This window comes from Epargyreus clarus, unplaced genomic scaffold, assembly GCF_041222505.1.
Source record: "Epargyreus clarus isolate Ecla_fem2 unplaced genomic scaffold, WU_Ecla_fem_2.2 ptg000018l, whole genome shotgun sequence".
Taxonomy (NCBI): Eukaryota; Metazoa; Arthropoda; class Insecta; order Lepidoptera; family Hesperiidae; genus Epargyreus; species Epargyreus clarus.
The window spans coordinates 4,471,932-4,496,526 of NW_027332226.1; the positions used below are offsets into that span (position 1 = coordinate 4,471,932).

General features: G+C 34.6%; 1 protein-coding gene across 7 annotated transcripts; it reads right to left on the reverse strand.

Annotated features, from left to right (window-relative positions):
- Positions 1 to 4,152: 4,152 nt before the first annotated feature.
- LOC140749784 (uncharacterized) lies at positions 4,153 to 23,360 on the reverse strand. 7 transcript variants are annotated; one of them, XM_073082944.1, is made up of 11 exons: positions 23,019 to 23,360; positions 20,075 to 20,236; positions 8,330 to 8,827; positions 7,993 to 8,201; positions 7,856 to 7,897; positions 7,146 to 7,309; positions 6,540 to 6,623; positions 6,126 to 6,263; positions 5,672 to 5,865; positions 5,053 to 5,238; positions 4,153 to 4,809 (listed from the first exon to the last, which is right to left on the reverse strand). In XM_073082944.1, the coding sequence occupies exons 1-11, from the start codon at positions 23,211 to 23,213 to the stop codon at positions 4,450 to 4,452; spliced, it is 2,232 nt and encodes a 743-aa protein (XP_072939045.1). In that variant the 5' UTR covers positions 23,214 to 23,360; the 3' UTR covers positions 4,153 to 4,449. The 7 variants fall into 7 exon arrangements, with proteins under 7 accessions (XP_072939045.1, XP_072939047.1, XP_072939046.1 ...); XM_073082946.1 differs by having other exon boundaries at positions 5,702 to 5,865; positions 6,540 to 6,635; XM_073082945.1 differs by having other exon boundaries at positions 5,693 to 5,865; positions 6,540 to 6,635.
- Positions 23,361 to 24,595: the final 1,235 nt, after the last annotated feature.

Consider the following 24,595-nt stretch of genomic DNA (forward strand, 5'->3'; position numbering starts at 1 on the left):
TTTAAAGATTCTATACAATTTTAGATTTTATTTACGATATGCGATTAAAAATTATTGCTTTTTAAAAGTTATGGATTAGTTTTATAGAAGGCTTATGATAAATTATAATTTTATATGTTTAAGAAGATGACATTTTAAAAATGTTTGAAGTTTATCAGTGGCTTATAGAATTGAACCACGGCTTCCAAAATAACATAGCAAAATAAGAAATACAATACGCACTAACATAAAGCAAAGCTATGTAATTAAATAAATTAGTAATTAGAATTACTAAAATCAAATCTTCAATTGAGATCTTATTTTTATAGATTTTTTTACGTCAATGATTCAGGAAAACAAGTATTCTGAATATAAAGTTAATTATTTTTACATTCAGGTCCTTAATTCTACTTTAAAGAAATTTAAGACACGACGTTAAATTACATCGTGGTATTAATTTCCTCGAATATAGTAATATTCTGAAGCAAATTAAACTAAAACACAATACAGTTACTCAATACGTTACGATACTTAAAGAGGTTGGGAAAAACTAAGCTTTTATAAAAAAAAGCTGCACTCATATTATTTCACCTATGATACCACTAACAACTTAATAGGCTTAAAAGCCTACTTTTTAAACTGGGTAAATCTTTTTGTATTCGGACTTTTAAGCAGTGTTAATGGAGAAATGTACATATAAATTTTATTAGGTAGGTACATGCAGGGAATATAAATTTAAATATAGTACAAAGCCTATAGTTACAACCTAGCTACACTAAGAATTGAAAAGCCGTAATCATAAATATTTTTTACAATTTAATCATCTATTTTGGTCATTATTTTATAACTACACGACTAGACATCTGAGATCATATCGAAAGCCAATTGTAATGTACATTATCTATAATATTTAATCATTCGTTTGAGTTTTATAAAAATGTAGAAAAACTTGACTCGTATCCAATTATGTATGTACATCCGTTGTTTTACTTAATATAAGTACAGATAATAACCAAATACCTTAATTATTATAATAATACTATATTTTATATCATTAACATAGTTGTACTGCTGATTTTATTCTTACTAAGATTCGTTGCTGAAATTTCTGAAGTATCTATATTACAAGATACATAATATTATGTGTTAAGTAAATATTAACTCACAAAGTTTTTGCTTAAATATAATTTTGTAGTTGGCAGTTTCGTTTCCATGATATTTAACGAATATTCTCCGCACATTTTTACATGTACTTTAAAAAATAGCGTAACTATTTAGTTATACCTAAATAAGATTCGGTTAAGTGTAAAATTACATATTTATTCAACATCGCGAAGAAATTGATGTGTAGGTGCGCAGTCGAATCATGTAGAGTTTTGCCGCCCTGCCCTTGGTAACCCGCCTGAGTTGGTAACACCACAGGCCTGTATCTAAACTACGTTGCCTATCAATTGCGCTTGTACTGATATTGAGAACATTTTCAAATTCACATTAAGTATCCTTAATTTATCCTTTCATTTAAAAAATATTACACACATTACAATAAAATGAAACGTTGAAAAACGCTAGCAAATGGTACGTATACTTTTCACAAAAGTATCAACCACTTCCCTTATAACTACTTCAAGCAGGATTCTGTGCCTACTGTGAAGTATAACTTGTATTGCATACATGTCCCACCTATTTCGCATTCGCGAACCTATCCAAACGATCCTATGCCTACACAAATTTGTAACTTCCATCGTGCTCTGAAATTCCCTTAAACTATACCACACGTAATCTGTACAGTTGGACATCACTGAATAAAAACTTAATTACTTAAGCTACAAAGAAAAATAACTAAAATAACTTACATTAACCCAAATGATTATGTTAAGTACAAGTAAAGTAAAATTTAAAGTAATTTAGTTGTATTTTAAGAAAATATGGTAAAAAAATACATTTTTCAACGCTAATTAGTCGTGACTCTATTTAGTAGTAGACCCAAAAACTTGTCAGCGTCGTGGTCCTCGAATGTAATTATTCGGCTCATTACAATATTGTATACGATTACGTGTAGTCCTTCCTTACTAATTAAAATCCAAAGATATACATTCGATGCTGGGTGTCTACTTATTTAAACAATAATATTCGGGTTTAACCAAAAGGTAGGTACAGATTAAGAATTATTCACATATACTCCATAAACAAAAACAAGAAGGTGCTTAAAGAACAGTTCAGAATGAGAAGAAATTATCAGCAGATTATTCGAATCCGAATTATACAAAAAATATAATATGTTATAGGGTCGAAAACGCAAATCTCGCCCTTCGTGACTCCTGAACCTCTTTCCATCGAGCGGAGGCGAGGGGTTGACCCTCAGCTAGCCATGGCTAGCCATGGAAATGTGTATGTCTACAGTTTCTATGAACATTTTTTATTATTTCTATTAATATTTACATACTATAGACTCTGATTAAAATACGTGACAGTTATGTCGCAATAAAAAAAATATTCCGTAATAAAGTTTGATAAGCAAGTTACGATAACAAGTCATATTATTGGGTTACGTATGTGCGAAATTTGTGTTCCAGGTTCCAAATTATCGATATTATCGAATTCTTAATACTAATTAATGGATAAGGTCTAAGACGATTAAATTGTAGAACATTTTGAGATAAGAAGATGTAACATTTTATCTCTTTTAAAAATATATGAAAATTGTATTTTATTCGTTTTTTATTTTATACCCAGCATCGAAATTATATTTTAGCTGACCATTCCACATTCCTAAAATATGTATTACTAACTATCGATCCAAATTATTATCCTGATCATATAAATATCTGCAGTAAGTAACACCAATATTTCCTATATTAAACGATATTTATACATCGTAAAATTTTGGAAATGTATGAAACTCACTTAACGCCATTTAATGACTTTTTGTATTGCAATACCTAAATCTGCAGATGTATTACTTTACAATCATAAAAAATAATATTTCACCCAAGTAAAAAAGACTTAGATGCTAATAATCAGCGGTAGAGTACTAGCTCTCTACTGATCATTTTATACCGTTATGAACAGTTCACGAGGTACATTCCTACTTTTAGTTTCCATCGACAATTAGAAGTAGCAAGCACTCAACAAATTCCATTCTTACTGAAAATGAAATCCGTCGTTAAAATATTGTGTAAGTGTACCTAAAATGTAATTCTAATCAATTTAACTAAAAACAGTTGAAAAAAATAGCTGATAAATATAATTACAGCTTCATATCCCTTAATTATTTTTAGTGTCAAATATAATTAAATTTTTATAATTTACTTTTGATACAAATAAAATATTTTATTTGTGTCAATAATAATAATAAAATATTTTATTTTATTTGTGTCATAAGTAAATTAAAAGTTATATAAAAATTAAACATTTAATTATAATTACTAGAACTTAGTTTACACCAGACGTTAGTGATGATTCAGATAGAGATCTCAGCTGATGTTCTTAAACTTATTCTATTTATGTAATTTTGTAGTCAGTTGAGCCTAACTATTTAAGTGAAATATTCGAAACCTTAAATGGCCATAAAATTAACACGTGGATGAACAATTTTACTACCATCTTTTATCTTATACCTACAGAGCTTTCTCTCGAACTTAAGTCGAGCCTAATAAATATCGCATTAGCTAGCGTAAAGACTCAAATATAATCCTTTATTATATACACTTAAACTATAATTTTTATGTTTATATAATTAAATACTTATTGCGAAGCCTAAGTTTAAAATACTAGGCTTATTAGACTGACTAGATTAAATTACGCTATTTGCTTAAAACTATTTTTATTTACAAAATGACTAGATTTCACCCATCCTCATTGGTTTATTAAGACTAGAGTCTCAATAATATACACTTATACTTATCAAGCTATATCTAACAACTAATTAGAATCGCTCTTTACAACAAAATTTACAAAATTAATTAACAAAATAAGAATTAACAAAACTCAATAAAAAAAGCGTGTTAAAATGAATCTGTAAAGAGAAGTACGTAGGTACTTATTATTTTTTATCTAGATTACAATTTTCTAGTTCTGTGTCCACTTGTCAGAAGAAATAGAGACAACCGATTGAGAACGTCTAGGATAAATTACAAAGATTTAATAAACTTGCTTACCTAGTAAACTATTATAAATAAGATAAAAATACACGCAAGACATACACATTTAAAGATTTCGAACGATATTCTGTTTAAATATAATATCCCTAAGCATTAACTTGATAGAAATTTAAATTCAATTCAATCTTAGAAAATCTAAAAACTTTATCCTAAATCACATTTTTATTTGTCATTCATAACTGTTCCAAATGAACGTGAGCTCGTCGCCCACGTCACTTATGTCTCAGAACTTTAACATGATGGTGTCTTCGTGGAGTATGGCCTTGCCGCAGGCGTCAGGTGGAAACGCGCCAATGGGCGTGGCCCCGGCTCAGGTGCACAGTCCGGAGTTGTCCACCAACGAACGCGCTAACACATCGGCCGCCGCGATATCACTCACTTTACCTTCAAAGTGTCCTCGAACGTGGAACATGAACTCCGCTTTGCTGACGAACTCCTGCCTGCACATGAGGCAGAGGTGGTGGGCGTGTGTGTGCTGTCTCTCTTGCGTATAGTGCGTGTGCCCGTGTGTGAAGTATGTCCCTCCTCCGCCGCCGCTGGCCTCGTTCACCACTGTGGCGGTTGATACTGAAGCTGTGGCGATGCCGTGGCCGTTGAGAATTTGCTGGTTCTGATTGTGATGGTGTAGCAGCTGAAGTTTCTCTTGATTCGATAAGTGGACTTTCTCCTGCTGCCGTAAATAAAATAAATAAATAAATAATGGGTTCTACGATAATTTTTGTGATTAATAGCGTGGATACTATTGCCGTTAATATACACAAAGTCAAAAAAAAAAAACTAAAAAGTAAGTAGCAAATGTTTAAATTACCTATCTGTATGCAAACAGTTTACCTATAAATACTGTCATCAGTCATCACGTGATCATCAGGTGACCGATTTTACTTTTCGTCAAATAAGAATAGAAGTGAATCACCTGATGTTGTGTTTGCTGCATCTTGTCCTGCAACATCTTGGTGTCGGGCAGGTGGGACTTGGCGTGCGCGCTCCACTCGTCGCGCGTGGCGAACAGCCGGCCGCACAGCTCGCACGACCACGACACCACCATGCCCGCGGTCGCCGCCGCCACTGCTGTCGCGCTTGTATGAACTAGGTTCGTATTCTGGAAGTATTATTTCGTTTACTCTTGGGTTATTGGTTTTGTATTTCGTAAATTATTACCACGTATCGATATTAATTTTAATTATCTTGACGACATACAACAAGTATTTATTACTAATGGAAATGATTTAAACAACATGTAAAAATGAATGAGAATGTAAAAGTGCATAAGAAGGCAATGAATTGGCAAATAAAGTTTTGTGTTGACGTTAAAACGACATTTAATGTAGAAATTAATTGATCAGAAAGAAGCATTGATAGTTAAAATAAAACTTACAATCTAACACTTAAATCTTGATGGAAAAATAACGCATAGCTAAAATAAACATGAAAGTTTTGAAAGAAACGATTCATGCGGAAAACGTAAAGAACAAACCAAACTCTTCAATGGTTGATGCTAGGTAACCATGCGTTAGATTTTCAGTTGAATTTACCGTAAAGTTGTGTCCAGGTACCTGGCAGACCTGAATTGCCTGCTGGTGGGAATGTTGTTGTTGTTGCTGCTGCTGTTGTTGTTGCTGTTGTTGCTGTTGTTGCTGCTGTTGCTGTTGTTGCGCCGCAGCAGCTGCGATCTCAGCTTGGCTCGGCTTCGTGTCTTCTTGTTTTGTTAGTTGCGGCTTCACATCATCTAATTTTGATTTTTAGTTAAATAATATTTTACTCGATTATTACTTTTGTATGACGTATATAAAAGATAATGCCTTATTAATAATTGTGATCCTCATAGTTTTTTACACATATTATATTCTTATAATCACATACATTCGCTATACATTGAATTCAAAATATACATTTATTATTTTATAATATTTTTAGACCTTTACCAAGTAACCGTTTAAATAACATCTGATAATAGGTAAGTTCTAAGTAATTACAAAAACTACTCACGCGGTATTGAAATGGTTCGTTTTCCCAAAGGCGCTATATTGGATGGCGTTATGTGTTTTAACTTATTCATGTGGAGAACTAGTTTGTCCCGTCTTGCAAACGCTTTGTTGCATACTTCGCATACGTAGGGTTTTTCTCCTGTAAAAATATTATAAAATATTGTAGCAATCGTTCTGAATAAGACACCTTTCTAATTTATTGATCTTAAAAAAATGGCGTTTGACCATAATTAGCAAGTATAGCGAAATGGCCTTTTAACGCCTGTTAATAATAGGTACTTAATCTATTTAAATTTTGCCTATCAAATATCGAAATTAGACCATTTTTAGTATGCAGAAATTGCCAAAAGACGAATAGTGCTTCAAATATAAATAAGTATGTCCTTCTATATTTATTCATATTTTGCTTAATTACCTGTATGTATTCGCATGTGTATCGTCAGTTTATCTTTACGTGCCAAACCTTTACCACACACTGTGCATTCAAATGCTTTACTCCCTGAAACAATAACTATTCAATTATATATTAGCAGAGCGTTCAATGTACATGCCGGGCTTATACGAGACTAGTATTGCGAGCCAGTATAAGTATCTAGAATTACAGAACAGCAATTTTTCATTAATCAGGTCTTGGAATCATAGATATTGGACTCTCCTAAAAAGGACGTTTACCAGTTGTCATCGCGCTTAACTGTGCCTTTTTGTTTGTATCGTGAAAGTGTGCAATTGCAAGCAATCGCTACCACCCATCTCCTTATTTTAATAGATTAGTATGAGTTATACTGTATGATATAAATTGAAGAAGGGAAGGAGATAAAATTTACGAGCTCGTGGATAAACTGCTAGACAATGAAAATATTCTTTCATTAGCTCCTATATTTCTAAATCGGAGATTATTTTGAGATCTTCTTCTTAATCCAATTTTATAGAACCAATACTAAGTAACACTGGCTTTGAAAACTGATCTTGTATAAATCCGGCATAAAATGAAATCATACAAATAAACAAGGTATCTGCACACCTTCATTAGTCGAGCTAGTGGGTTTAATCGCTGGGTGCTTTCTAACAACAGACCCTTGAAGAGCTTTAAGCCTCGTTCCTGGATGCATTGAACCACCTTCCGCGTAAGGTTCAGTAAAAGGTATCAAATTTGGTCTAGGGATATTATTCGCAACTTCTGGTGACCTGTAATCGATCAATATTATGAATATTCCAAAAAAATAAGTAATTGGACCTATTTGCATTATATAAATCGTTAATTTTAATGAATGTTATGTGACTTGGCAAATATCTATCATACGTGCAAATATTTAGTTTTAATTTAATCATTTTACTTTATATAGATGGCAAACGGGCTTACAGTCCATCTTATGTTAAACGATCACCAATGATGAATATTAACCAACACCAAATAGGAATAGAGTCCTATCTGAGGTCAGTCACAAATATTTGTAAAAACTTCTTAAATCTAGATAGATTTAAGATTGTATAGATATACGATCCATCTTAAAAAAGTATAAAGACACAGCAGATCGAATTAAAGGTATAAGATCAGTTGGTTCTCTATTGCTTAAAAGCGATAGATAATGCACTCTAAATGGAGTTAGATAACCTTCAAAGTATTTAAACTTTACTTGTAAAAACCTAGATTTCATTAACTACTTAACACCAGATGGACTGTAAGCGCATTTATAAATTATGTTTTATAAAAAAGAGAAAAAAGTCCCTTACATTTCCATCAATCCACTCTTCCACTCCAAGAGCTCAACACGGCTTAAAAAGAAAAAAATCCTGTACTGCCTGATCCTTAAAATAACAAACCTGATTATGTTGATAAATGATTCAATATAAGTCTTAGAGGTGCTTACCAATTCCCAAGGCTTTGGAGCACTCGTACGCCACCCTCAAATCCCATGCCAACGTCATCAGGGACAGTGAAGGTGGAGTCAGGGCCTCCAGTGCTAGAGCTCACTTGTGGAACCTTGATAGGAGAATTAATCGTAGCGTAGTGATGTTGAGTTGAACTGACCGTCGGAGGTGATGGGTGCCCCTGGTGGGCATTGCTGTTTTGTGTCTGCTGCAAGCAAAGGTTATACCCCGAAATATAAGAAATTATTTTATAGTTTAACTTTACGTATTTTAAAACTCGTGTATAAATTTTATAACCTGCATAAAACGTGGCCTTAAAGTGCATGCAATACTTACGCTAACTTGCATTTCCTGATGGTGCCGATTGTTGTTACTGGAAGTATTATTTTGCTGTTGCTGTTGTTGGTGTTGCTGATGTTGTTGTTGTTGTTGTTGCTGTTGCTGCTGCTGCTGTTGTTGCTGCTGCTGTTGTGCTTGCTGTTGGGCTTGTTGCTGTTGTTGCTGCTGCTGAGCCTGTTGCTGAGCCTGCTGTTGCTGTTGTTGCTGCTGTTGCTGCTGCTGTTGCTGCTGCTGTTGTTGCTGCTGCTGTTGTTGTTGCTGTTGCACTTGTTGTTGTTGAACCTGCTGCTGTTGGACCTGCTGCTGGGTTTGTTGTTGCACTTGTTGCTGCTGCTGTTGTTGTTGTTGCTGCTGTTGTTGCTGCTGCTGCTGCTGCTGTTGCTCACGTCGCGCAGCAGCAGCAGCCTGGGCCATATGCTGTTGTACAGCGACGTGAGCTTCTAAGTATGCAGTTTTCTGCGCTTCCGTCATCTTATCCATGTTCACCGTGCCATCCTGTCAAGATCAAATAAATACGTATCAAGAAAAAGAAGGAAAACATCGCAGAAAACCCGTCGTCTGAGAGTTAAAAAAAGAGATCTCATGATTGTGTGGCTTCTACTAATTCGCACTTGGCCAGCTCGGTGAACTATGACCTAAACCTTCTCATTTTGAATGTGAGACAAAAGGGACGATCAAAGGCGATAAAATAAAATCTTGTTCTACCTCTTGTTAAATATTTTCCTGAAATAAATTTTATGCTTCATGATTGTTATTAATCCCTAATGTAGTTTACCTTACAAATTAACCCATTTATTATCATTAAAGATGTTATCAGCGCTTACATAGAACTATGACATATGAATCATTAAACTTTTGTCCGTCGAATCAATAAAAGATCATTAAAAGATTAAATATAATCGGTCACGTAAAAGATAAGAAAGCTAATCACTGCATACATTCCATAAACTTCACAATGCATTCGATTAATTATTGATATATTAAAAACAAAGAGATAAAAAATATATAGAATGAGCTATGTGTAGAATGTCTTTGATTATACACCTTGTGAAGTAGCGGTAGAAGGTATTGACGTTCGAAAATAATTCTGTAAAGAATCTCCTTTGAATAAAATATTTTCGATTTATTTTTATATGAAATATTTAAGAACTCATAGCTTTTTGTTTTAAACACATCAAATTATCAAGTTTATGTGTACAATATGGTGGCCCACGTCACATATTTTTTTTTCCCTCGTTGGTTTTACATGTGGCTTTTACAAAGGGTTCCGGGTTCGATACCCAACGAGACAGGGATCTATGTATAATCCATGAATTAACTGTTCGAGCTTGCTTTAGTAAGAACTGGCTTATTCTAATGATGTTTACCCTACATTTGCTTACGTATACATCATAATAGGGCTTTACATAAGAAATATTTGGACTGTATCGGGAAAGTACTATAATTCATATGTTTGTGCTATTTCTGTTTGTTTTTTCTCGGAAATCGCCTAATGTAAGAAATTAATAAATTGGAGATATATAACAATAAGAAATTTAAGATCGAAAAGATAATAAGTAAACATTACTTATAAATTAAGTACTCCATCGACAACTATTGTGGTATAATTATATGTATCATCAACATCATCCTGAAAGATTTAAAATAATTCGCTAATAAAAATTATAAAAATTAATTAGGTATAATAATTATTATATTTTATTTGTGTACAGCGGGTGTTGCGGGAATGCACAGTCTGTGAATTTCACGCAACATTCGGTAATCTTGTTATCGTTTTCACGTAGCAACTAACGACGGGCGATACCCGATAGCATTAATACACACTGCGTTCGGCGCGCAAGGTATGTAGGAATCGCGAAACGGATCTGCGATCTTCGCGATTTTTGTAAGCTGAGTCAGGATTACTTCGTCGCCTTCATCGAGTGTCTTTGATGCGGTCGGAGGGCCGGGGAGGTAAGGGTGGCCACCCCAGTGCATTCACCCCGCAGAAAGTGAGATCGTCCCCCTGGCCCGTCATACCGTAACACGTTGAACACCCTTGCTTAATTGCCTAAAATCGGCACGAGGCAGGTTCAACGACCGGGGGAAATAGGGAAACGGACATATTTTTCATATAAGTCCGTGTAATATCTGGATTAATGTCTTGCAACTGATGATGGATAAGGAACCGTCGAATAGCGCACGTCACGAGCGCTTTAGGGGTTTAAAACCTGATTGTAGGTTACAGTAGTACTAATTAGTAGCAATACCTAAGTACCTTTTTATTCTAAGTTCAACGGGAAGGATTTTTAATATAGTTCACCACATGGACCTACTAAGTTATTTAGGCAGTGTTATCAAAAATTACGTTCATCAAAGGAAGCGCCGTGACCGCGTGGAAGCGTAAAATATAAGTAGGTGCGTATTACAGGTATCATGATAACAGTCTTATATTCTCGTATTTTTTCCTCACTTATCATTCAATTCGATATGGTATTTGGATTTTATTGTTAAGTATTTGGATTTTATTATTTACTTTTGATTTAGAGCTGTTGTTATGCCAACAGAAATATTAGCCAACGAAGTTATTTAGTCAGTGTTATCAAACATTTATTACGTTCATCAAAGGAAGCACCGTGACCTTCTTCCACACAAGCGTAAAATATAAGTAGGTGCGTATTACAGGTATCATGATAACAGTCTTATGTTCTCGTATTTTTTCGTCACTTACGAGTATCATTCAATTCGATATGGTATTTGGATTTTATTACTAAGTACTTTTGATTTAGAGCTGTTGTTATGCCAACAGAAATATTAGCCAACGAAATATAAAGTCCTAGGTTTTATCCACGGCTTTATGGGTAATCTATAATTATTTATTGTATACAAACAAAAAAAGCTCTTCTCCAAAGCGGGCGATGCATTGGCGACTCCTCTGGCGACTCTGGCGACTCCTCAGGGAGCCCGTCTGACATCGTTCAGGTATAAAATATTATACAAAAAATCTTTTTTCTTTGTTGTCTTCATATCTTAATAGCATTAACTTATCTTTCTGACACATCTATTATTTATTTATCAGTTATGGATTTTTTTGTTTTTGGGCTACTCAAAACGGAACGCCTTTAATTCTAAAATACTTCAAATTACATCGCTCTATGATATTAGCATCATTGATCTAGATTTTATCTTATAAATGGCTTTCATTAGCCTGATACGTATCGTCTGCTCTGATCATTATAGCGAGATAAAATATTATAATATGTCATAGATTAGTAAGAAGATTAGTAAGATACTTCGCCGCCTTGAAATTGAATGAAGCCACAAACGGCTTATTTTAGTAAGTCTTTTTTTGAATTCTTGACAAATAAATGCATTTTTAGAGAAAATTTACGAATAAATAACGAATACTGCGTAATTTACGTAATAAATGACTTTTTTACGCAACTATTTCAATTCTCAAAACTGGGTACATTTTCTTGTTAGTAGTGAGTAATCTTTACTAATCTATGTAATATGTGAGTTTTTTATGTAATAACAATTTTGAAAATACAAAAAATAACTAATTTTAACTGGGTTTTAGGTGTAAGAACGCTTTAATATGACCTCAGCGATACACTTATTACCATATTTACTTGTAGAGTACTTTGAAAGTACTCTACAAGTACAATGCAGATTAGATGTTTATTTATTTTTAAGACTCATCATAATTTAGTCTTCATCTTGGTATATTTCAAATCTTCAGTCCTATTTAGTTGATAAGTAGTTAAGAACGTCAGTGCGTACTGAACATTAAATCCTTTATTAATTGCTCGAAAAACACGAAACTTTGTGTTACTTAAAAGCAACAATAACTAACTACGAAGTTAATTCGTTCCACTAACAAGAAATCAATACTACACAAACCCGTACTATTCCGAAGACCGAAAGCCGTGTTTCTTCAATATGAATACATTAGTATGCGTTTTCCCGCATTGTCCACTAACAAATATCAATCTGACTAATACTTCAAAAACGAAATTTGCTGATAATGCACGGATGCAATCTCCAATGTATAGGTACGAGTATCATTAGGGGTTTCCGGTATCGTCCTTTCAAAAGTATCCATTCTGTCGACGAAGCTGATTCCGCTAACAAGGGATCAACATTTCAAAAACTAAATTAAGGTACTTGTAGATAACGCACGTAGCTATACGATTTTCAATGCGCGATTACGCATTAGCATGCGTCCTCTGGCGATCAGAATCGCGATCCCTTTGTTTGAGGAAGGACCCCTCAAGATACGGGAGGAGGGAAGGTCGGCAAGGGCCTTATCACTCGCGCACTGATTAAAAGCAAACTCACCTAAAGAGGGGTTTGCATACGCGGGGGTCACAGATAGGGTAAAAAATTAATATCATTTCGTTTTGAACGAATGCCAAATACGAGTCGGTATAGCTCGTTATATTAAAAAAGACTTAATAGAAGCTCATAAGTAAATTAAGTATTTTACAAGGTTTTATACAGCCTTTTTTATTTCGTATCGATCTGTGTCAAAATAAATGAAAATATTGTGAAATACAGCAATATTGGATAAAAATTATATCACTTCTTATCGGATTCATTATATAATATAGATAATTCGATAATCTTCAAGGCCCATACTGGCGTTGATCATATCCAATGATATTACCAAAGTAAATATAATGTTGTATGTATTTAACACATGAATAAAACTTAACGAAAGGTATTTGTTATTAAAGTATTGTTATGGCTATACGATTTGGCTAAACTATGCTTACGTGTGCTACGTTAAGGCTACGAGTACTGTATAATTGAGGCAATATGGACAACATTCCCAATATTCAGATTACCAGAATAAATATGTGAATTTTAAATACTATACTATACCACTGAAACTGATTTGCTCATTTAAAAATCAACGTTTGCAAAGTAATATACTTAAGTAAATGTAATTCGATTGGTTAAATTATGTTTTTTTTTTATTAAAGAAAAATTAACACTTATATCAATAAAAAATAGGTGATATTTATAGTATATTTCTTGTTTCTGTACTTACATCAGATTGTTGAAATTGTAGATAGTAGACCGTAGTAGTCATTTCCTTTGAAACTTTAGTCCAAAAAATATTACGAAAAAATCATTTACTTAAATGTATAAGTCTACACACTGTAACTAATTAAAATTTTCCTATAAATATTTATTTTATTTATAATTATTTAAGAAATACTTAGCTATTTCCTACTTCCTACTAAGTATGTCTAAGGCGGGCACCCTCCGCGGTCCCTACTCACTAAGTGCAGTGTCCAAGGGCTGCTTGCATCGATCCGAGTTTCCTCCTGTGCACCTGAACGCCTGAGCCGTGGGGCTCGCGGAAACGACGCGTTCCCAAACGCCCGCCCAAACGCGGTCTCCACGGCGCGTTAATACTTGTAACGCAGGGCAAATATTCTTACATTTTTATACTAAAAAAATATCGAATAAGGTTAAACAAGTACAACGTTTGTTATGAAAATACTCCTTTGTACTTTATCTCTATAATGTTTGCTGTTATGTTGCTGTTGCTGTCTCCATTAATGTTAATTTTCTGTGTACAAAACATTATAAATAAAATGTAATCGCAAAAGCAAATCGTAACAATATCCTTAATTAATATTTACTTATCTAAAAGTAATTAAACATTTATTTACTTATAAATATATCCAAATATATATTGTAGTCACAATGTATTAGATGATTGATAGTAATCGTGTATGTAAAAACACTTATCTGCTTAATTACATATTGGATGATAAACATTATCATGACTCACATTTGACTTATCTATCACCTATTTAAAATTATTAAAAGTGTATCTAATCGGTATTATTAGCGTTTGAAGCGTGCTCTGTTCGGGTTACCCAGAAATATTAAAAACAGAGTGAATGCGCATATTTTTAACATACTATTTCTCTAAAAATATTGTAGCAGGTATTCAAGTATTGTATTTTTAAGAATCACTACCTAAAAAAAACTAAAAAAGTTTTTGCTAACTTCAAAATACTTAAGGTGATATAAATTTTAATAGAAAAACGAGATATTTTTTTTCACATTTTCCTTTTTTAACGAAAACAAAGATAAAAGTTGATTACTATTTTGTAACAATATACGAGTATCTCAAAACATTCATTTAGTAACACTGTACAAAATAATGGGATATTGATTATGGTGTACAATGGAATACTGTCATGGAAATGCATGTTCGGAATGTTAGAGCATTTACCGAATAAAATATTCAGCGAGCGTACCTATACTTTGGAAATACCCAATTTATATAGGGGTAGGGGAGTTTTATAAAATGTTATACGAGTATTAGACTGTTACATGAATTAGTAAATTAGTACTTCCATATTATGTTGACGGGTTTAAATTTAATTACCAGTTAATTCACCCATTTCTTGTTAGTACCTAATACCATAGGTGTTAACGGGAGAAATGCGAGAGCGACAACAACTTTAGTTTTCGGCCTTAGATCTAGGGAGTACTAACGCCGATGTAAATAACTACTAAATTCCAGAATACTCAATCTATTTAGGATGATAAATATCCATAACTAGTTTCAGGTATTGCATTTTACATTATTTTTTAAAGAAATAGTATTCTTTATGAATAAAACAGTATCATTTTCAGTGATTTATGTTATAACGGTGATAACGCCTCGATTTTTGGCATTTCACTTCATGTCACAGCCCCAAGAAAATAACTGCATTGCAGTATCGCTTAATTTCAACAGACGGTTGTCAAATTTATTGCTCGTTAAAGATACTTTAAAACGTGTACAGCGATGCAATTAATTTAACAGTACTATTTGAAATGATACTTTTACTAATTTAAAAGGTCTGATTCGTCATGATTGCCATAACCAATGACATGTAAAATTAAAATTAATTTAGTCATCAAATTAAAGTTTGTTGAGAATTAATGATAAGATATTTGCAGACTGATATTTAATTCTTATAGTAGAAGATAGTTAAAGTTCATGACCGGTTTGCTCTTCAAATGAGTTATGAGAGTTGATTTTTAACGCCTGTTGCATTTCCATTGGATTGACTGCATTCACCAGCCATCAAGCCATGTGAGCGGGGAAAGCTTGAAGCGTTCAGTGCAAGTGATGTTCAGGGGCCGTGTTCCCCCGCGTGGGGGCGGGAGGCCGTAGTAGGAATATCCTTCACCTCCCGCGCTAGGTCAGGGTTAACTGTACCCCCGAGCTGGGTGACTGGGAGCCTCCGACCTTGGATCCGACGCGTGTGCTAATGCACTCTACGCCCTTCACCTGCTCAGCCTGCACTATGCTTACAGTTTATTGCGATCGTTTTGCAATTCGCCTCATGGGTGAGTTTGGACGTACCAGTACGAACCCCAAGGGGTTGAGAATGCTGTAAATACATTCAATTCGGCCTGTCGCTCGCAGATAATCAGGGAACGTCACAAAAACAAAGAGTCAACGGACATGCGTGGCCAATATCCAAATTTTCGACTGTATTGCGCATCGTGTGTCGATGACAACCTTATGACTATCCCATTAGAGCGGACAATTCATTTCTGTTGCCGAGTCGGAGCGCGGAGTTCGATAATGATTCGTGATGCGTTTTTATTGGGTTCGAATTCGCATGTAACGAATGTTTTCGTCTTTGCGACCGGTGAGGCGTTTTCGGTATTGGTTGCATGGGATAAGGTAGAGATTTGTCTGAGATGTGGTGGGTGGGTTGGGTCGATAGCGGCCGGGCGTCGCGCGGATCGATCGGGCCGACCCCGGCCGAGACACGCGTGCATCGCCCCGCGCGCCGACACACTCGCCACAACAATACGGCTCGCATCGTGACTTACTTCGACACACACCCCATGCGTTTATGCGAAATTCCTACACATTACACATAATCGAACAAAGAGTCAAATTTTGTAACCCTTGTAAGGGGTCTACTACAACCCTATCTTGCTTTTTCTTTGATATGTGAACCTTTAAGATTAGTATGTTGGTCTAACTCGATTCTTCCTCACAATATCCTTACTCAGGTTCTATTAAAGCAAGAGATAATTGATTTTCTTGAAACAGGTCGTATAAACTGCATTATAAATGATGTCTACGAACGGGTAACCATTATGTAAATTTTATGTAGCGCAGAACGATGCGCAATGTTGTACATTACTGAGAATCACTGCGCGGAATTGTCTGTTAAATTGGCCCGTTTTCTTTGTACTGTATTGTAATGATTTATGTACAACATTTTGCAATAACACTGCAATTTAATTTCATTGCATATCAATTACAATAAAGTATATAAATTTATAACATGTAGATAAATGTATAAGAGTAAGGAAATACAATAAACATTATTTTATTGAATTAAAGGAAGCATTATCTTGGAATTACATTTAAATAATGACGTCATTACTATTATCATCCCAATTTACCTACATCCTAGAAAGGCGTGAACGATAGTATAGGACCACACTACTTTGATGGAGCATTGGTGAAGGGCAAGTACTACAGGTTACTAGCGAAATTATATGGAATGTATTTGAACCCCCATAACATATCTGAAAAGATATAACGACATCTATCCTATAATAACAATTAGGGATGTACGTTCTACGTAGGTCGTGCGTTCTACATATGCTATTTTATTGTTTTTGCACCAGAATCAAATATATCAGCCATACATACATCCCATTACCACTTTGATCACAAAACATAGACATATTTTTTTTGTAAAATTGTATTAATTATTCCTTTATCTAGGGATTAATCCTTTATCTAAGGCTAATTATTCTTTTATCGTCTGATTTTCGAGAGATAACGTATTACAGACAAATAAGTAGTATTTAAAACACACTTTAATTTTTGACTCTATCTAACAATTGGTAGCTTATGTGCGTAGTGTGAAAATACCGGATATATTGAAACTGAAATAATTACCTCTAACACGGGTACATAACTGATAACTGATAAGTAGTATCGATGAATCCTTTGATAACTGATAACGTTAACCTTTAGGCCAGTTTGAATATTGATCGTGTCATATCTTTATGGCTTTGTATAAAAGCGAAAAATATTTAGTGTTTTGTAAGTAATCAATTATGCGTAATCTTGTGCTATAAGGAAATCTTTGACTGGGAATTACATTTTTAATCTATTATCTATAGGTAGCTATGACCTTGTGAACTTAGTTATCATTGAAAAATTGTTTAGTGTTCAATGTTTTTTTTTTACAAATTTGACAACTAAAACAACACTTAAGGTGGCACAGATCTTAAGAGGAAATGAGTGTGTCTAGAGATTTATAAAAATATCAATTGGTCATCATTTCTAATGAATAGATCCAGATCTTAAATTTTGTCTGAAAAGGGTAACGTCATCAAAACCATAAAGTATAACTCGGAATAATATGCTATATCCACGAGACCTTGTAATAAATTTTACTTTATCAAACTAAAAAATTGTTTTATATTCGTGGTCCAACACTGACAATCATCTTCAATTAGTTTATATAATTGTAACCTATAGAATAAATAGTTATTTGGTGCTCAGCGGACACCAACTATTATAAGATCGTTAACGTTCCTAACAAATTAATTGTTTTCCTCTCTACAATATTTTTGTTTCAGGAACTGATATGTTTTTATCAAGTACGTACCATACCATACCTCCTACAAAATTCGACGCTACAAATCTATATTTAGCAAAGGGTTGAAAGACCACATGACCTTTCGCATACGTGTACTGACACCGATTCTTGCTACAAGGGATATTTTTGGTTGTTACTTATATCTGAAGAGACGAATTTGTTTGGATTTTACATATGAAGTGGTTACTAAATAAGAAACAAGGTATGTTTATATTTCCTAAAAATTTGAAATAAGTAATTGTAAAATTCAATTCTTCTGTGGTTGAAACATAGGTTAGTAAAGATTACTCACTCCTAACAAGAAAATGTAAGCAGTTTTGACAATTGAAATTGTCACTGTCATGTATTTTCGTCCTTGAAAAATATTTAAAAAATGTAGTTTTTAAATAATTTACGAATGAAACGATATTTCTCTGCACTTTTTCTTCGATTTCGTGTTTTTGCACACTTAACTGCACATGTCGGCATTGTTCCGCGTAAATTACACCATGACAGCCATTAAGTGGCTGACAGAATTGTCAGCCGTTTAAGCCATTTAATGGCTTCCTTCAATTACAAGGCGGTGAGAACTTATCTATGGGTTGAAATAACAGTTTTTGTAATCGTCGCTGAAATAATAATTATAAAACTCCATATAAAATTTCACTAATCCAAGGTGATCGCAGGATTCCCTTTTGTTATTTCGACATCGAATACATTACAAGCGCTTTATGTGTACTTAAAGGCGAACCTTTATGTACTACCTTTGAGACTGGTTAACGTGGCGGCATCGTGTATTATAGACGGTGCGCAGCGCAATGGTCGATTAAACTACATTCGTGTACACTGTAGTGAATATTCAAGGCCCTTAAAATATGTTTTTTATGTATTCTCGATTTTGATTTATTTACGCCCGTTATTAATAATCAATCTTTAAATTTTTCACCTACCGAAGATAAAAAGTTGACAATCTAATATGAATAAATTGTTAAATGTCCATCTTTGATAAGCAAAACACGGAAATAATGGGCATTAATAATAATCTAAACATATATAATTCAAAGTTGACTGACTGACATAGTGATCTATCAACGCACAGCCCAAACCACTGGACGGATCGGGCTGAAATTTGGCATGCAGGTAGATGTTATGACGTAGGCATCCGCTAAGAAAGGATTTTGTGCAATTCTACCCCCAAGTGGATAAAATAGGGGATGAAAATATTACTTCGTAACGCGAGCGAAGTTGCGGGCAAAAGCTCGTTATCAATATACTCGTAATTAATTCTGCTGCCGTTAAATCACATAAACTTTGAATTTTACGCTATTAAATCGTATTCATCATTTTTATTTAATTATTGTCTGATTTTCTCTCAAATTGAAGATTTAATCTGTAGTCCGTTTGATAGCCCAAGTTGGCACACTTCTTTTGAGAACATTATGGAGAATTCACTCTTAAGAGTTTTCCTCAGAATATTTTCCTTATCACAATCTTACTAATATTATAAATCCGAAAGTAACTCTGTCTGTCTTTCTGTTTGTCTCTTCTTCACGCCTAAACTACTGAACCGTTTTTCATGAAATTTTATACAAAGATAGTCTAAAACCCGAGAAAGGACATAGGACAGTTTTTATTCCGGAAATCCCACGGGAACTAGGGATGGCGATCTAAGATTGATTATCGGAGAATCGATCATTTGGACCGAAAAGTCGATATTAGTAAGGATTGAATCGTAAACTATACATTTGATCTTCTTTTAAACGCGATTTCTTTGATTTGATTTTCTTTTAAACGCGGGCAAAGACTAGTTATCTATAATTTCCCACTAATCTACGTAAGAACAGGGTAGTGGAGTACATTCCATGCCAACTATGGTTATGGTTATGGGAAAGACCACGGAGAGAAAAGTTTACGCAGTGACATCTAAACAAGATTAGTGTAGTACTAGTACCTACTTCTAAAATACATGTTTTGACTACTCATTTGCCTTAGATCGAAGGTAGCAACCGTCGCTGACCTGTTAAGGAACTGCAAAACCATCTGCTATTGATTACAGATGTCCCATGGTCACAATCAGCTGTACTGCAGGCTCATCAGGTCGTTTAACAAAGACGAAACTAACCTGGAAGTTGATAGTGGAGGTCACGATCCGCATGGACTCCGCGTAGTTGCGCAGCACGGAGTCGGTGCTGAGGCAGCTCTGTCGCCACTCGTACAGCTGCTCCAGCCGCGTCACGCACCGCTCGCAGATCTTCTTCGGCAGGAAGTCGTCCTTCGACACCTGCTGTGGGGGAAACAATTCGTATATATTTTATGAAATACCCTGATAAGATCTCACGTAGGAGAATGTTTCGAGGGAACGGGTACAAAACCTATTTCTTCTTCATAACAGCAATGTTTGGTTTTGATTTGTTTTCTGGTTTAAAGGGTGGTAAGACAGAGAAATTTACTCAAGACATTCTAAAAAAGTTTTAAAGTGTGATAATGTACCCGTGAGCAGCTTCAAATTGGACTACAATCCTTTTTATTGTCTAATATCAAAGTACATGACTTTTTCTATGCTATTTTCCGTTTAATTTCATTAAAAGCATGTGGTAATTAAAAGATGGACGGCGTGCTTATTTGCTATTTCTATTAAAGATATTAACTTAACAATGTACATATTAATTAGGTTACGTAGTCAACTCAACATCGACACAAAATATTAAACCTATGTTTAATCATCTCTCTTAGGAGTTACTAAGTATTATTTGATCTATTTTACATGACAATAAAATTAATAATGTTCAAAATATCCCTTTGTTATAATACAAATAGTCCACTGTGAGTACTAAATAACTTTTAGTTGTTTCTATCAGGCCGTGTTCTCTATATTTAGATCAACTGAACATCAGGATTAATTATGGCCTGCCGCTTTCTGCGGTGATTTTCAATTTCCGAAGGTCTACCAATACAAAGCGCTGTTGAAACAATTACTACTTCCTATCGATCGTGGTTTTAATGAATTTGTAAACCAGACCTTTATTTATGCAATCGGAACTATATTTTGTTTATAGTTACACCAAGCGATAAGGCAACGTTTGAGATTGAGAGATTAAGAGTAGTCAGTCATTGTGCCCTGTGGACATTTGAAACATGTCAACTTTGGCGACTCCTCTGGCCAATGTATGTAGTAATGTAGACGAGCTCTTTGTGCGCCTTTTTTGAAGAGCTCCATATCATAAAGTTCTAGGAATTCCGCGAAGGAAGTTCACACATCTTATACGCCCGTGCCAAAATAATCTTACAAATCGAACCGTCGAGGACTCTACGAGTCCAGTTAATGTGGATAGAACCGACCCCTTTGCCTAGTGACGCGGTGAAGAAATGGTACCCAATGAAGGCTATATATGGTAATCAAGATATGACGATAGTTATAAACTTGTAATTGGATACTAAAAGTAGTGTATTCATTTAAAGTAAAAGTAACTTTTTAAGAAATAACTTAAAGATCGATAATATAATATTGATACTTTTAATATAATTTTCAATAGATATAATTCATAACACATATGTATATAGGTTGCACGCAATCCTTCTAATTAATTGAATGGTACGTTATTTTTAAACCCATTTTTGGCAAATTATATTTATATTTCAAGTACCCATATTTCCATGGTTTACTATTCTTTCCAAGTTAAACTTAGCTCTGCATTTAAATAATTAAAGGAAGGTAGTTCCTAGTAAAGTAGAGAAGATAATACATTAACGACATTTCCTTTCTTGCAAAGCTGGAACGCTTCGCTTGTCTGTGTCGATCTAAATTAAAATCTGATTGGCTTCTCGTTCCTTTCGACTCGAGTTTCCTTTGATATTTGTCTCGCAACGCTTCTCTGGTTATGAACAAAGGGCTTTGGATGGAAGCTCTATAAAAGAGGTCTTAATTTTATTTTACTTATCTATGCAGGACCCGTTCAACGTATTTTCTATTTTAATAAACACTAGAATAGCATGAATTATCGATTAAATAAATGTAATGATATTCATATGTAAATGTAATTAGTTTTTACAATATTGAAATGAATGTTATTGAACTTGCAATCGTCTACAACCTTAGGTCAAATGTGTGAATACAAATAGCCCTCAATACATGTTAAACCTTCTCGTAGAAGTATTTCTATATCAGTATGCAAACCCCGATACTACTTATGCGATTTGTAACAAGCAAAATGTTTAGAGTAAAATGAATTCTGATTTGTATAAGAATTGGTTTGAATAAAATAAATCCCATTGTATTTTGGTGGACGTACAATAAAAATGAACCGAATGAATTGATTCAGAATTTCGGAATAGGTATAAAATCAGATAAATGATTAACGAACAATACTTAACAAGAGTTCTTTATACATTATTCAAATGTTTAGAGAGAGGAGATCCAAACTCTGCCGTGGGACCGTGATAGATTGATAACAAATATAAAAATCTTGAATATACGAGTATCACAACCTCTTCAAAGTGCCGCAAATTGGAAAACCTTTTACCTACATATTTACATCAAACTATTTTAAGTCCCTATAAGTCAAAAATATTAGCTATTAATTGCAACCACATCTAGAAATACTTTTGTATTAATAAATAATTCGAATTCATGTTTTAATATATTTAAAAAACATTTAAACAACGACTTTTTAAAAAACATTAAGTAAATCTACACGAAAATATTTAAAAATTGAATAACTTCAAGCCCACATTTATTAATGTAACAATTTTAGGACACCTATTCCCTTTTAGGGCTGAGTTCAACAGGTATCGTGTTCGTGCACTTATATGAAGGTATGTGGAGCCGGTCGTAGCGCGTAGAGCGCAAGCGCCTACGAGAGCTACGGCCGCTGCCCGGAGATGCGGCTCGCCTGTAGCTTTATTATTCCACTTTTATCACATAAAAGCTACGATAACAACCCTTTTTAACATGAAAACGATGCACTCTATAACCGCACACAAATTGGTTTCACACAAATGAGCCACTTCTTTACAGATCGTTAGGATTACGCAATATCAAGGACAATGCGAACACGAAAATAACTCACCATTGTTGGAAGGCAGGTTCGGAGCTTGAACAGGATCTGTCGTTGCTCCGATTCCTTGTCGAATATGTGGAGCCGAGGACCACTTTTGAGCGAGCACAGTCGACATAGGTCGGTGAATGCTGTGAAGTTCAGGTCCTCGGGCTCGGTCATAGCGAAGCACCTGATGAGGAGGTCGAGGAGGCAGGAGTTGTCCATGTATACGGCTGTGGCTTTCGGGTGGCGGGAGATGGTCAGCGCCGCATGTCGCGGGTGCTGGCTCGGGGAGGCGTCGCGCCGCCGCTGCGTCCGGGGGGTACTGGGGCCTGCGCGCCGGCCCCCAGGCCCCCCGCCCGCCGCCCCCTCGCACCCCGGGCCCGCGCCTCCCGCTCGCCGCCCCCTCGCCCGCCGCCCCCGGCCGCGCGGGGTGGCAGGACGCGCCGGAAAATGCGTGCCAGTTTTTCCACGTCGTCTGCAATTGCCGATTGGGTGTATTGATTATGACGCAATTATCTTGCCCTAATGTGGGATGAACGTACTCGCACCATATTGACTTTCCCTACCAACTAGCGCTTAATCTAAGAATAGGTAAATGTTTAAGGTTACATTAGTATCTAGGTCTCAAAGTAATTTAGTAAATATTTGTAAAATAGTAAGAAACTCAGACGATACTGATTTAAATCCAGGGCCATTCTATTCTGGGTCTGGGTATTTGTGCATCCTTGTGGATTCATAAAACCTACGACTCACAAAAAAACAAGTATCAGGCTACGTTTGAGCCAAGCATTATAAATGTATATGAATTGTATTTTTCATATTCATAATTAAGGGTAAGTTCTCAGAAACAGACGAGCAAAGTTTATCGTGCGAGGTCGTTAAGCTTGTACCGACCTTGTAGTCGAGCAACTGGGTAATCAATACAACGTTTTGCATCTGCATCGTAAATAATTCAACAAAGCAACGTTAACTTCATATAGTGTATAAATATTTAAGCTTCTATAATTTCTAAGGCTGTAAGACTTTACAAGATGCATAAGGCGTGTAGAATAGGTACATTTATATTTTTTGTTTCGTTCAATAAAGGAACACGTAAATTATTATTATTGAGTATTAAAATATAAATTTTCATTATTACAAATAAATACTTATTTCTTTCTTAAAGTACATTTTGTTATTATTTTAATAAAACTGTTACATATACGGAATTTTGATTACCGAGCCAAAAAGAGATGTATTAAAATCTTATTATTCGAGTTCGTTCAAGCGTAGCTCTAATATAACCAAAATTGAGTGTGTTTACATATTTATTACACTACGTTATATTGTATATTTTAACAAGGTTTACTTAAACTTATTTCGTGTTGTTTCATTTTATGCACTACGCTATTATGACAAAGACATAACTAGGTACATGGTCAAACCGTCTTTAACCCTTTTTATCTCACATCGCTACGCGCCGCTCTTTCCCTAAGATTAGAGAAGGCCCAAGCCTTCTACCACACTGCTCCTATGCTGATTAGTATTTAATGTTAGCAAACAATGTATTTAATGTTAGCAAACAATGTATGTCATAATGCTTTTAACAAGACTTAGTTACTGTT

Excerpts from the sequence above, each read along its gene's own strand:
- LOC140749784 (XM_073082942.1), bottom strand. The coding sequence starts at position 23,213 with ATGGACAACTCCTGCCTCCTCGACCTCCTCATCAGGTGCTTCGCTATG. Across the intron at positions 5,239-5,671 it reads TACCTGGACACAACTTTACG|AATACGAACCTAGTTCATAC; the intron begins GTAAATTCAACT and ends TAATACTTCCAG. Across the intron at positions 4,810-5,052 it reads TGCAGCAAACACAACATCAG|CAGGAGAAAGTCCACTTATC; the intron begins GTGATTCACTTC and ends TATTTACGGCAG.